We start from the raw sequence: 14,786 nt of genomic DNA on the forward strand, positions 1-14,786 counted from the left end.
TTCCTTTCGTGTTCTTTGGTTTGTGTTGTTTGTATACAGTATATCAGACTTTTATTTTTTTTGGGGGGGGTCCGACGGTTCAGGCCACAAATATGAAGTTCTGTTTTTGTTTTGCCCAGTGAAGAAACTGAAACGCCAGTCAACCGTTACCCGCTAATGCACTGCACAAAGGCCCCCTTTACAACTTTCGCCGTTCAAAGGCACAAAAGAATATTTGTTTGGCTCTTTTTTTATTTTTCATTTTCCTTTTTTTATCCCCCATGCAGCCCTAATGAAACGTTCAGTATTTTGGTTATTCTGAGGTCAAATGTGCCGCATGGCCCGTGTGCGTGCTTCCTTACCAGATTGCTGACACTGCCCAGCGTGTGATTGGCATTGAGGAGCGAGTAGGTCAGCTGGTACACCCCGTCGTTGGTCTCGCTGTTGCCATAGAAACCCACTCCCACGGCAGAACTGTGAGCGAAAAAATTAATTAATTAGAAGTTGTTACTAAAATGAAATAATAGAATTTCTTATGACAACCTCATCATCATCATCATCATCTCACTCAGATCACCGGTTATGTGCAGTTTTATAGAACAAAGCAGTAGTAGTAGCAGCTGACTGAGGAGCCTGCTCTGCCCCGGTTTGACGACACGTTTCCAGCCGAGGCCCCTGACACCTGCGCGAGTTGGCGCAAAGTTCTGACGCTGCAGCGGAGGACGCACAAACAGAGCCTGCTTTCCTGTCCCGACCTCCTCGAGGTTGGCCGGTCGGCTCGCACGATCCCCCAGAAGAGTCGTTCTTTATGAAGAGATTGCGGAGAGGCTGCTCACCCACTTTTCACTGCGTTTTCCATTCCTTCCTTCTTCAAGCTCCATCACTCTGAATCTCACCCGTTCATATTCAATTATGACTTAAAGTCGGCGGTGTAAGATCCAGGCGCCTACGCACACGCGCACACGCACACGCACGAATTCCATGCGCGGAAACCCACCGAACTGAAATCCTGAAGCCCTCCCAGTAAATTATCGAGCATCACCTTCCCCTCCGTCCACCTCCACCCGCCTATTATCCACACTCCTTCAGGGGTGTTGAAGGAAAAGCCCGCACCGACATGAATAACGATACCATTTTATTAGATCTGATAGTGATGAGGTCATGCCGCAACAAAGGTCACACGCCCACAACCTCTGTGGACAACTGTAGGAGGGGGAGGTTCCGAGGCCCGCGGCAAGGAGCTCATTAATCCCAATTTGGCCGGAAGTGAACGGCGAGCGGGTCGGTTGCCGTGGAGATGCCACTGACACGCTGACCACAAAATAATCATTCGCACCAGCACAAAAACAAGATGTGGCTCGTAGCCCTGATGAAATTCTTCTCTATTCCCGCTGTGAGTCACACATTTGCTGTACACCTCTCCCAACGTGTCTCGAAGCGCCGGTTAAATATACCCCCGTGTTTCGCCGGGCACGGGTGGCCAGACGGGCACCAGCAGCCCCTGATATCCCCGTCTGCAGCGAGAAGGATAAGAAAGCAGGCGGCATCGGAGTGGATGTGGTGAAGAAGTGAGGGCGGCGAGAGGCTCAAGCTGGTCTTTTGTTCTTTTCTGGTAGACACAGATAAACATCCTCCCAAGGCGTACAGGATGTGTGTGTGTGTGTGTATGCATCTGTGTGTGTGTGGGGTTTTTTTTGTTGCGCATGCATCTTTGGTTTAATGTATATATCTCAGCCATTACCAAGAATGAAGAATGGAAGAGGCAGGACCTCTCTCCATTAGAGTCGTTTCCCCAGGCCAAGTCAGGTGGCTCTGGTAGCCATATCCAAACCTCCTCCTACTGGCACTAGTGCATGTATGTTTAAATGTGCAGATTTATTTATCTAAATGGATGAAGGCATGGACGAACAAATGCGCAGACTGTTTACCGAGTTTCTGCTTTTGCTGGTTTTAAGTGTACCATCAGATGGAACATAAGCGCCAATGTTACCCCATCGCCCCACCCATGAAATCTTTACTTTCACACTCTGACAGACCTATTTTTTCAGATTTATCCCTTGATATAGAAAAAAAAATAAAAATAGAAATACATAAGATATCATGGGCTCTCCAGTGTATAACGTTACTATTGAGTAATATCTTACGAACATTTTTAATATGGATAAGTATTTTTGAAAACTGTTTTCAGCAAAGTTAGTTTTGTCCTCTGTTCGCTGTTATTTATTTACACACAGTCGACTGAATGCTTTGACTCGTGATGCATTGACTCGTTGGAGTAAATACAAGTTCAGAGCAATCGATACCAGGTGTGACCAAAGGGAGACTGTATTACGCTGCCTCCTGAAAAACACAACTTGTGGAATTAATGCCAAAAGGAGCAGGGAAGAAGAGGAGCCGGGGCGACTGCCAGAGGGTAGTAACACCGCGAAAAAGACAATTCTTGGCCAAGGCGGAATTTCAGGAAACACTGGGCCAAATGCCAAACATGGAATACTGAACACCAAGCCCCAGTATTTTTAATTTATTTGCCAAATCTTTGCACTTTTGGGAGGCAAGATGTATCAGGTTCAAGATAGAGGTAACGAGTCATTTCTGCTCCACGCATTCTGCTCTGTACAAATAAATCACTGCTATTGGTGTAAATGTATTATGACACATAGCAGATATACACTCACAGAGCACTTTATTAGTAACACCTGTAAATCTACTTATTCATGCAATTTTCTAATCAGCAAATCGTGTGGCAGCAGTGCAATGCATAAAAATCATGCAGATGCGGGTCAGCAGCTTCAGTTAATGTTCACATCAACATGGGGGAAAAAAATGATTGTTGGTGGCAGACGGGCTGGTTTGGAGTGTTACTACAACTGCTGATCTCCTGGGCACAGTCTCTCCAGTTTACACAGAATGGTGCGAAAACATACAAAAAAACATCCAGTTCCGCGAACGAAAACACCAAGTTGATGAGAGGTCAACGGAGAATGGCCAGACTGGTTCGAGCTGAGAGACGGGCTACGGTAACTCAGATAACCGCTCTGTACAATTGTGGTGAGCAGAAAAACATCTCACAATGCCCAACACGTCGAACAGCATAAGACCACGTCGGGTTTCACTTCTGTCAGCCGAGAACAGAAAGCAGCTAAAGACTGAGGATGAACAGGGACTGCTGAAGACTGGAAAAACGTAGCCTGGTCTGATAAATCTCAGTTTTTGCTGAGGCACACAGACGGCAGGGTCAGAATATGTCGGCAAAAGCATGAATCCATGGACCCAACCTGCCTTGTGTCAACAGTCCAGGCCGGTGGTGTAATCGTGTGGGGAATTGACGTCCGAGTGTCCTGTGCTGAGCCCACTCAGCTACCTGGATGGGCTCTCAGGGCTTGTGGGTGAGTGGGGAGTTTGGCCGATTGCGACGGGGCAGGCCTCGCGTCGTTAGTGGGCGTGGGGGGCCTCGCCAGCTCGCCTGCAGGATGGGCGGTTTGGGCGGAGTGTCTGTCCGTCGGCGGGGGACATGGCTTCGGGCCTGTGGTCTTGTGCCTGCACGTGGTTGTGGGTTGTATGTGTGCGGCTCAGGGGTGCAGGGTCTCCTCGCGCTCTATGGGACTGGTTTATGCTTCTTGGGGTCGGGCATGGGTGTTGCTCCGCGGGCTTCCGGCTTCTCTGGGGCTGGGGTAGGTCTTCTGTGGCTACGGGGCGGGGTGCCCGGGGCTTTCCTGCGGTTGTGGGGTGACTATACGCCTGCGGGACTCAGGGGCGGCTTCGGGGCCCGCTGCTTGGAGGAGCTACAATATAATTCTGACCTCATACACCAGAACCAATTGGGGACCAAGTCCCGTACACTCACCAGTGGACACATCACACACACACACTGTGTAACAAAAAACTGTGCTCTTATCATCCCACAGGACAGACACAGGAATGAGTTATTGCAGCAGTTCTTGATGATTAAAGAATGAATAAAGAGTTGAAGAGTTGTATCGAAGGTTAAGAAGTTGAACTCCACTTGCAGACTAACTCTGTCCTAGATGCAATAGCACAAATACTCCGTGTTGTATGCCCAGTAAGCTGACAGCACAAGGTAAAAATAAAAAAACACAGGTAAAAATAAAAAATTACAAAAAATAAAAAATAAATGTAACGGGTGAATATAATTATTTTTATACCGGAGGGAGCATACCATTTTAGTGTTTTCTCAACATTTTAGAAGTCTGGGCAGCATTTTCCGTGCTGCCCCAAATCGGTTGTTTGCAGCCGATATCACAATCGCTGTGCGGGCGGTGAAGCCAACGCCGAATCAATAGCTGGGTAGTGGGAGTGCACCTAAGAATGTTGCACGCTCACATTGTCTTGCAATAAATCGATCCACCTCGAGAAAGAAGCAAAGTTTTTTTTTTTATTAAGTTCCAAAAAGGTGTACGAAATAACTTCAGGGGAATAATGGAAGCGAGCCTCCAGAAAGCACAGAGAAATGACTGGCCAACATACAGGTATGTCTTTTATCTGGCGGAGCACAATCCAAACACTGTTTGTGCAGCAAAGGATTTGTGAGAGGTTTTGAACTTTAATCCAGTAATCCTTCATTCTGTCACGTTAGTAGTAAGGTGATAAATGTACACGGGTTTTTATGTCCTATCGCAGTTGCTAGAGGTGGATATGCGCATTAACGCTGACAGAACAAATTTCCCAAATCTTGTTAAGAATCCCCATCCCCCTTCATAGATTTTCTATTCATGTTTCTATGCAGTTTTTAATTCCATGTAATCTGTATTTATAGTACGCAAACGGGAATTGTGCTTGGCAACGCAAATCAAAGTAAAAGTAACAACTCAGGACTGCTTCCCAATTTAGGCACGGAGCCACACAGAAATAAATGTACTCCATCACATCTGTATATACAGTGAGTTATACAGTATAGTAGTATAGTATAGAACTAGCAGTATACTTTTTTCACTGAGTTTTGCTGATTGTGTCATTCCATCGCAACAGTTATGACCACCACCAAGACCGTCATAAATTCACATAACGGCAAACAATCTACTCTATAGTACGTGAGAAAAGCCGCTTAAACCAGTCACCAAAGCAGCTCCAGGCATATACTGTAGGAGAACAGGAAGTGTTTGAGTGGGGGTTTTTTGGGGGAAGTTTCTGGCCTTCCACGTAAAAACAGTAATTCCAAGAGTTTCCACCCAACGATGGTTCCTCATTTCCAAACCACCTCCTGAAAGCATCCCCACCGCCATTCTTCTTGCAACTGAACACAAAGGGAGAAAGGTGAACTTATCGGGGTCTAACTCCTCTCGTTAAAAACAGGCCTCTGTGGCGGTGTGGCGCTGCCCCTGGCCTAAGCAGCATCATGCCGAGGCACTTAGCCACTACAACAGACCGTGCACTGTGGCCGGGTTTGGGAATGCTGATGGCCGGTTAACTTATTTAGGGCCCGGCACTTTGATGACTGTCACAAGACGAGGCGGATCTGTGCTCAAATTCAATAAAGCCTATCAAGAGGACTTGTTTGTTCTGCTTTACTTTTTTTCGCAGAGCGAAAAAAGGTGGCAAAAAGCCAGGTGAAACATCTTGACATCACGATCTCGTTTGATTTGTTTTCTAGATTCCTGGCATCTTCATAAATGTATAAAGAAAGCCTCCCATCAATTCAGCTCCAGTACTTATTAATGGCCATGTGTTTTGAATGAAAATGCAATGAAGTGTGCTTTGATTCTCTTTGTGTATAATATTTTTTCAATAACCTTTTCCATGCAAGCCTCGAACCTATTTACATAGTTGTGTGGTTCTGCATTTACAGATTGATGGTAGATGCATCACGGAATAATTACCAAACTAATAGAATGCATTTCTATGATCAAAAATATCATCAAAATGATTATATGTGTCTCAGCTGGCCAAAGCCAGTGAAAGTTTGAGTCCTGCCATATTTCACCCTCTGAGGTCCCTGCTGAATTCAGAGAGGCGTTATAAAAATTATGTGGTCTGATATTTATCTAAATATAATCATTTAATTTAACACACTCTTACTCCAAATTGGTTGATATATCTATATGGGCCCTCTCTCTGTCAGACTCTCAGACAAAGGAATGAGGCGGTAGGCTAGTGGGAGTGGGGAGAGTGAGCAATGCAAGAAATGTGAGAAATGTTTTCAGCTTTGAAAGATTTATTTGAAAAAGTCACACAAACTACATACAAAAACTCCAAAAAAATGGTTTTATGTGATAGGGGAGAGGAGCAACTCTAGAAGCAACCATCAGTGCGAAGTAGGAGCATGTGGTCTTGGCCTGCTAGCTGGTGTAGGTGCAAGATGATTTTCTGTGGCAGCTTGTAGCGCTCTCATACTGTACAAACAAATTAAAAAAAAAAAAAAAACTGTGATATTTACATCAGACATATCTCTACAGACTACATACATCACACCAGGCAGGGGAATGCCACAAATTACGTACATCACCAGCTTATAGACTGCACGCGCACACACACACACACACACACACACGCACACACACACACACACACACACACACACACACACACACACACACACACACAGCAAATTCAGTGGAAATATACCTTCGTCTGGGAAGACTGTTTGGCTATTGTGTGGCAACTCAGAGCGGGGGTGTGTTTATCACTGTAACCATAAGTAAAACAAAAAGGTTGTAAGACGCAGGCTAGGGCTAAGTGAAGAGGAGAGCAGAACTGCATAAAGACTGCGTGCTATTGTTTTCAGATATCGCCGGGACGTGCTGTACTAACTTTGCCTGCCTTTGCTTGGCAAAAGAAAAATTCCATCTCTTTACCCTGTAGCCACCGGTAACGTTAGCTAACTTGACAGCATTATCGTCCCGGCAAACAGGATTCCATGAATGGTCTCTAGCTAGCTTCTCATCCACCTAGTACTCTGGCTAGCTAACCTTAGCATTAGTGAACGGGTGTACAGGATGCCGAAATCATTTCAACGTTAGCTTGTGCCAGTAAAAAAAATGTTACTTACTCATCGTCAGGTATCGGATCTTCAGCTGGGTCAATTCCCGATTCAAAATGATGTCTTTCTTCCTCAGTATCAGGACATGATGATTTATCGAATCCGTACACAGGTCACACTGGCGCGACCCCATCGGGGGCGCGGCCATGTCCCAGCACGGCGCGCGTCATTATGCAAAGCAGCATCAGGACTGAATTGGAAGGATGTGGATTCGAGAGCCGCGGAGCCATTGACATGATATATAGGTGTTGGTTTGGAAAGACAGATAGAGAGAACAAATGCAAAGTCTAACTTAATGCCAAATCGAACCCAATCTACTAATTATCATATTACTCTCAAATGGAACGTTGCGATTCTAAGCTTTCCGGCAATTTTCTTCCCGATTAAAATCACGCGGCGGTAGAGAGAATTTTTTTTTTACCTGTGGGTGCGATTAGCGATCTCAGGGGGTTTTAAGTGCGCACGGCTGTTTAAATTTGCACTGTTAACTGTTATCTCTGTGATTGGATTATGTCTTTTAGATGTTTTTATCCCTTTTATTTCCGTGCTTTTGTTCGTCTTTGCTTTCTGCGACGTCGCTTATACCTTCTGCAAAGCACTTTGAAAGGGCCGTTGTGTATGAAATGAACTGCACACTTAAACCTGCCTCGCCCTGCTTATCATCCATCAGGTAACTTGATTGTTGTATCCAGCCGAAATATGGCTGAGGTCAAATCACGTAGACTTCTTTTAGAAACATGTTCTCTCTGGCCTGTAACGAAATTGGGGGGAGAACGGCTTAAAGCCAAACCAAAAACTGCAAAGAACCGATGCAGGGCCACCGCACGTAGACTGGATACATAGGGCGGAGAAGGGTGCATTGTGCCTAGTCATGGAGGGGTGGGGGCTGACTAAAAGCAACAGCGGCTGAATTGTTGTTCCGCCTCCAGGGACTCACCATATGATGAGGCCGGCGACGACGGCGGCCCACGTGACGCAACAGGAGCCAGGCCTCTTGACCTCTTCGTCCGCCTCCCTCCGGCAGCAGCACACGCAGCTCAGGTAGACGGCGAGGACCAGGAGGCTGAGGCCCAGACCCACCGCCCCCACGCAGCCCAGGAGGATGAGAGACTGGGGGGGGCAAAAGGCAGACAGGTAACAGGAAGGTTAGAAAGCACCACCTTATAGAAGCGGTCGCCACATCGGTCTCCACGTTTCAATCTTTTATAATGGAGTGATAACGGTCCTTTATGAATAAAGCACGTTCTTTCGAAATTCTCGCTTGTTTCACCATTTTTGACGGCATCAACCAATCGGATAACTCATTTCCCGACGTTTCCCACGGTTGACAAAGGGGCGTCCGTTCCACACAACGGCCTAAATCGTGTTGCCCGGGGCAACTGGGAAACTGTTTTTGTCGTTTGATAAAATAACAATGTACAGTACAGTATATACTGTAGGAATTGGGCAGCACCCTAAAGTATTGATAGTCCCAAAGCCTGTGTGTTTGATCACGAAAAACTGAAAAATCTATTGATGTATTTTTACTATTGGGTTTCTATTAGATGGATAAAATGAGGTCTTTGTGGTTATTTTTTTTAACATTTTTTATTTTATTTTTTTTTTTACTTTTCATACCTCGGTGATAGACACTACCGGAGCCCCGAACGGCACAAAAATGAGTTGCCAACGAGCAGCGCAGTCATGCTGAGGGCTTATTGCCGGGACGTATAATTCCTTCTGAGCACAGTCCTCCTGGGATTTTAAACATAAGTCACATTCATGTTTCTGCATTCATGGAAGTGGCCGTCCCCAGTGCAACTTATCTTTGCTGAACAAAGCATAACATTGAGCAGTCGCCGTTCCTAATGAAAAGTCTTTGGCGGCTCGTAGGAACAACCCACCCGCATCAGGCAACACTCGAATGTAGGCGATAGGGAGGGGTCAAAGTTTAGCCTTTGCGTCACTAATCCATCAACTACAACAACCGTTATCTTCTTGGACCGCTTGATTGAGAAGGGGGAAGTGAAAGATGGAGTGAAAGTGAAAGATAAGGACAGTGACAGAGAAAGAGAGAGAGAGAGAGGCTTGGCTGTACACTGTTGGTGGTCTTACACCAACTTACAGGGCTCCCGTGTTTTCCTGCCCGTCGCCATGGTAATGTTCGCGTTAGAAGGAAAAAAAAACAAAAAAAAACTAAAAGCAGCGATCAGAGCGTGTGGGAGGGAAGCGTCATGTGACCCGGCCGCTTTGATAGGGTCTTGTGATTTCTGAGCCGACGAGAGAGAGAAGGAGAGAGAGAAAAAAACAAAACAAAAAAACCCTGCAGGACGGGAAGGAACAGAAAAGGAAAACGTAGCGTGAGGGATTTCTACGTTTGTAAATCGCTGTGTCTAACCCTGTTTTATCCCAACCTGCCAGGGCGTGGATTTATGTTGGGGGAGCGCGGGTCACAAGTTGAGAGAAGGGGTCTGGCTGACAGATAAAAGAAAAAAAAAAAATACAAAAAATAAAAACACTCCCAGTGGTTATGAAGCAACTTTCAAGTGTAGAATATGGAGGCATTAGTCACGCCACTTTGGTCATAATCTCAGCCAAAGCCTCAAAAGTTACAACTTTATTTGCGTATAATTTGCATTTATCTTTGACGTGACACAAGTTCGGCCTGCGTCTGCGAGACTACGCAGAGCACAGTTTTTGCCTCGACTGTGACGACTGTGCCTCATTATGTTGTTTTGTTTTTTCGTTTTTTTTTTTCCTTCTCAGATAGAGCCGAGACTGCAACTGGATGCAAAAAAAAATATGCTTTGGCGCGCCGCTGCAAACAAGAGCTGCGGTTGTTTGAGAACACGCGCATGCGGGCGCCGTTCCGTATTCGGCTTTCCGAGACTATTATTGCAGTTTTCAAACGGCATAAGTGTTTACATGGAGTGGCCGGCGAGATTGAGCGAAAGAGTCCAGTTATGCAACTTTGCATAATGGCAAAGTGGTTTTCGGTGGAGCCGCGACGAAAGAAGAATAAGTCGGTAATGTAAGCTTTTCGCCTGCCCTTAGATACCAATTGGCTGTGTCAACCTGCCAGCCCAGTCATACGTGCAGCACCAGCCAAAGCCTTAATCCAATGATGGAATAATCGTTTGTTTATTTTTAGCCGGCTATTGATGAGCCAAGAGGAGCACTTTTGAAGAGCCCTCGGAGGGTTCAACCCTGGCACGACTTTCTGTCCCTACAGCTCCGGTTCATGCTCGCCGGGCCGGACCGCCATGTTCAATTTCACCTACTCCTTCAATTTTCCACTTCATTATCTGCGTAACGAGCAGTGGTGTCAAGTAACAAAGTAAAAATACTTTGTGACAATACTTTTATGTATCGTTTCGGAGTATCTGTACTTTACTTGTGTTGTTATATTTCTGTTGACTTTTACTTGGCTACATTTAGACGCCCAAAAAAGTGCTTTTTTTGCTTTTTTTTTGCGGCATTGCTGCTGAACTAGCACAGGCATGTCCCGGACAGCCACAACTAGGGCAGCGTGTTGGCGAGCGACGACCACAGCGACGGCCTCCTCCAGCGGCGATGCTGCACCAACCGCACCCGCACCCACACCCACACCTGCTACGTCTGACGGAGACAAATACCCCTGACCATATTTACGCGACACAAGTGCAAACGTTTTCTCATGTTTTCTCAGAATTAAAGCTGCGTCTTACCGAATGAAGCCTCCTACGCTCACTGAAAAAGAATCTTCCTCCCAGGAGGATGTTTAGGTGAGGAAGAACGGTCTTTCGGGAAACTAGGTCCGAGTGTGGGGGGCTTCCTCAAGCAGGTCTAGGGCTAGACATGGATTAAAAATGACTACACGTGACCATATCTGCTACAGATGTTTCAGTGGCTTCCAGAGCAAGAACAGGCTTAACGGTGTTGTCAGAGTGGAAATCCACGGACATACTGGAAATCTGAGGAAGGTATTCTCACTCTGCCTGCGGTCAAAACTAAGAGCCTCACAGTATCCTTTGTCCCTGCGGCTATAAGCAGGTTGAACTCCACCTCGCCGTAAATTGAAAAGGGATGTCCTTTGTAAAGACTGGTTTCACTGCATAACGGAAAAGATCCTTCCCCTAATCTGCTTCTTCTTTGTTTTTTTTTTGTTCATGTCCCGTTGTCGTGCGCTTTATGGGAAGATGACACCGCTTGTGTTACACTGACTGCTAACCCGATTTCCCCCGGGGGCCAATAAAGATTTGAATTGAATTCAACTGAAAAATGATTGATACCAGTAGCAACCTTATCCAGCAACCCTGACTGTGATGCAGTTTTAGGATTTTTTTTCCCAGGGCAATTTTCTTTTTTTCATACTCTCAATACCGAGTAAAACGCCATTTACTGTGGCACATAAATGCTTCAAAAGGTTAGGTCAGCACAGCATGGCCTCCTTTATGCTTCTGCTGAACAATAACTGGCATCGCTGATGAGACTTCAGGTCAGAAGTCACGTTATTAATCCTATTGTGGAAAATGCATTCGACTGCAACCCGAAAAGCTAACAGTTAACCAATATATATCACAAGGAAACCAAAGACCTCAGACTAAGTAGCTAACCAGCTCCGTACAGCACCGCTGTATCTTGCTTCTTCTTCTGTTTAACTACAATGAGTGGGGTGTTGCCACTTTGCTGAGGGGTTGTGAAATGGAATATATTTCCTCTGTTTATACTTCTCGGACAACAGCAGCTTGAGGTCACCATTCCGATTGTAGTGTGGTGCCGTGAGTTTTTTTCCCTCAATCACACTTTACAGAAGAGTGCTATTAAATATTAAATTACAGAAAATAAGAAACATTTATTATCTATTCATTCATTTATTTCTAGACAGTTCAATTAGAATTATTTTATCAATCTATACTAAAGCTAGGCCGATAGAAGTGAAACTATGACCAAACGGTGATTATAGCACATTCTCTAACGGCGCTAACACCCTGTAAAAGAAACAACATTGAACTATTTAATAATTATTCTATCTGGGGATCGACCCCCTGGAACCTCTTGAAGGACGGGTCCCCGGACCCCACATTGGGTACCACTTCATTCTGGAGGGAGAAAGAAAGGGAGAGACAGTAGCATGGGTGGTGTCGGCAGTTACTACCGAGCGTCCTGCAGCAGCCAGGGACCTGCTTCCCACCGTAAGGGGTTCAGGTTGATGCGACTCACGTGACGTCATGGGGACACATGACGCCTTTGGTCACGGAGGGCGTGAAAAACACAAACTTGATGGGATCAACAGCATACCCTCGCATCATGTGGTGCTTGGATGATTTAAATGTGTACAATGCAGATATTGATGGGGGAGGCACCCATCACCAATCCATTAGTGATGCAAAACGATTCGTTCGGAGCGAACATATCCTTTGAATGAATAGAGTGAGTGATTATGAATCTCAAATCGTGGATGCAAAAAAAAAGACCGACGTGCACTTTCACATGTTTCACCAGCACACATTTTTACATAAAGAGAGTTTTGTTGTTGTTTTTTTTAATGTAGTTCACACTTTGCATTTCTCTATCACAACGATTTTGACGGAATGAGACGACTCTCGACTCACGATCCTCCCTCGTCCACGCAGCTGTGCGTCTCGCCGACTGAACCAAACGGACGGAGAGTCGGTTTATTCGATGGATTGATGTATTTACTTATTTATCGTGACCAAGTGACTCGTCAAAAACCGAATCTGAAAAAAAAAAAAAAAAAAAAAGCGTCCCCCGCCCCCCACCGCTCAAATTCAAGTCGTGCGATTTGGGGAGCGTCGCACCCACCTGCAGGTAGGGTTCCTCCCCCGGGCTGAAGGCGCTGTCGGTGGGCTGCAGGCTGAAGTTGAGGTGGGGGAAGTTGTGCAGCCAGTAGGTCCACCACGGGGCGATGTACTCGACTCTCGAAGTTGCCATCGCTGCTCAGGCGGCGCATCCGCTCCCTCCGCTCCTTGAAACGTTTCCCGGCGCAAAAAGAAAACAGAGAACCGTGCGATGATCGCGGGTCATTATTAGCGGCGGAGTGCGTGTTTCCTGGGTGCCGTGCGCCTGGAACACCGCGGAGTGCGTCTAGGTTTGCCGTCTGTGTTCGCCGTGCCCATGGTGTGTTTTGGGTGCACTGTAGGGGTCGGCGCGCAGGATGTGCAACTGTCCAACAAAGTGCAGTAGTTTGACCGCAACGGGGCCAAGCTGCGCGATCTGGAGCTCATGACGTCACCGACCTGCCTCCCTCAAGGCAATGTGCGCGACAGCCCACTTCCACTCACTGGCAATGATGGACCAGTATGATCACCAGTACACTATACTGTACATCCTCAATATATGAATACATCAGGGGTAAATGTTCATTCATGAAACCACAGTTAATATAATAATAATAATAATAATAATAATAATAATAATAATAAATACAGCTGCAGGCAGCAATACAGCAATACAGGGGGTCCAAGTTAGTCGCGTTAGGTACGTATTACAGTTTTCCGAGGTTCCATAAAACACATTGTTTTATATCGACACCAATTCCAAATTTCCCAATTCTTCAATATCAAATGTTGGACCAGTTGTACATCTTTGAATCAAACGTGGTTTTTTTTTGTTTGTTTGTTTGTGGGGGTTTTTTTTTAAACGGAAATATAACAGAGTGGTAAAATAAAATGTTGGCCAAAACTTTTGGACCAAACAACAAACAAAAGTATTGCGGTATTTATAAAGATTACATGAAAGGTATTATCTTTCTAGTGCAAAAAAAGGCAATCTTCCGAAATTCAAACCAACAGTTTACAACTTCAACAAAGGTGTCAGATAAAACAATGTTTATAAAGATCGAGATATAAAGATATAAAGATATTTAATTGCTTTAGTCCAAAAACAGGCCATTTTCAGAAAGGTAAGTAAATCAGTTATTCACTTTCATCATTTGTTTTGGCAGCTTTTTCAACTTTTGTAATATTAGTCACCATCCTCCAAAGGTTCTTAGAACTTCCTGTGGTACGAAAATGCCCTCTGTGAGCGATAATAGTTTTCTGGGTTTTGTGAAACGCAGCACAACTTACAGTTTTCCGAGATTCCTTTAAACACAGCATCTGCTGGGGTTGTCTGTGAAGGCTGTGCAGTCCACAGGTAGCAAATCGCCGGACGCGAATGACTCCCGAGAGATGAAGTTTGGACTCCTATAACTTTGGATAAAGATGTCACGAAGCGCTCCGCTCATGAAACTAATCAAAATCGTGCCAACCTTCTTCTACCGCCGGTACATTTAGAACGGGTTTTCAATCATTTCTGCTCCAAATGTACATGGGTATTGATCAAACTCGAAGGACAAGATGTCTGAAACGTCCCGGTTCTAACAAACCTCACCAGATGAGCTGCAGTACACTATCAGAGTAACAGACCTCAACCATGTCTGTGCGTACGGTTGTCGCCGTGTTTCAGATACTTTTAGCCCGAAAAACACCAAGAAGATGAACAATAATAGGGATCAGAGCAAAAACAATAGGAATCCAGGACGGGATCCTACGGGCTGGACCTCTAATTATACTCAATTTCAGTTTTTGGTTATACATTTTTAGACCTGGAATGATTAGGATAATTCCTCAGTGAATCGATTTTTATTTGTTATTTCTTATCGGTTATTGGTCCTAATGGGGAGAAAATACCAACCCACTCAAAATTCAGTACACCAAATCAGATGTCTTTGTGCTGATGGTGATACTGTGCAGGATTCGGAGCAATGGTCAGGAAGCGTCAATTGTATACAACATATTCAGAGACTCACTATACTCACTGTAATTTAGTTGAAAGGTCAGCCTCAGGAAGG

The 14,786-nt window shown here is 45.3% G+C and overlaps 1 protein-coding gene across 1 annotated transcript in view; it reads right to left on the reverse strand.

Moving 5' to 3' along the window:
- LOC307237153 (protein tweety homolog 2-like) overlaps positions 1-12,886 on the reverse strand; it is a gene marked incomplete at its 5' end in the record, with an annotated part of 31,517 nt that extends 18,631 nt beyond the window's left edge. The window contains 3 exons of the mRNA XM_080009804.1: positions 342-453; positions 7,911-8,083; positions 12,758-12,886. Coding sequence (XP_079865930.1) covers positions 342-453; positions 7,911-8,083; positions 12,758-12,886 — 414 coding nt within the window. The remainder of the gene's footprint in view (positions 1-341; positions 454-7,910; positions 8,084-12,757) is intronic.
- Between the last annotated feature and the right edge of the window lie 1,900 nt (positions 12,887-14,786).

Source organism: Zeus faber, assembly GCF_960531495.2.
Source record: "Zeus faber genome assembly, chromosome: 11".
Classification (NCBI taxonomy): Eukaryota; Metazoa; Chordata; class Actinopteri; order Zeiformes; family Zeidae; genus Zeus; species Zeus faber.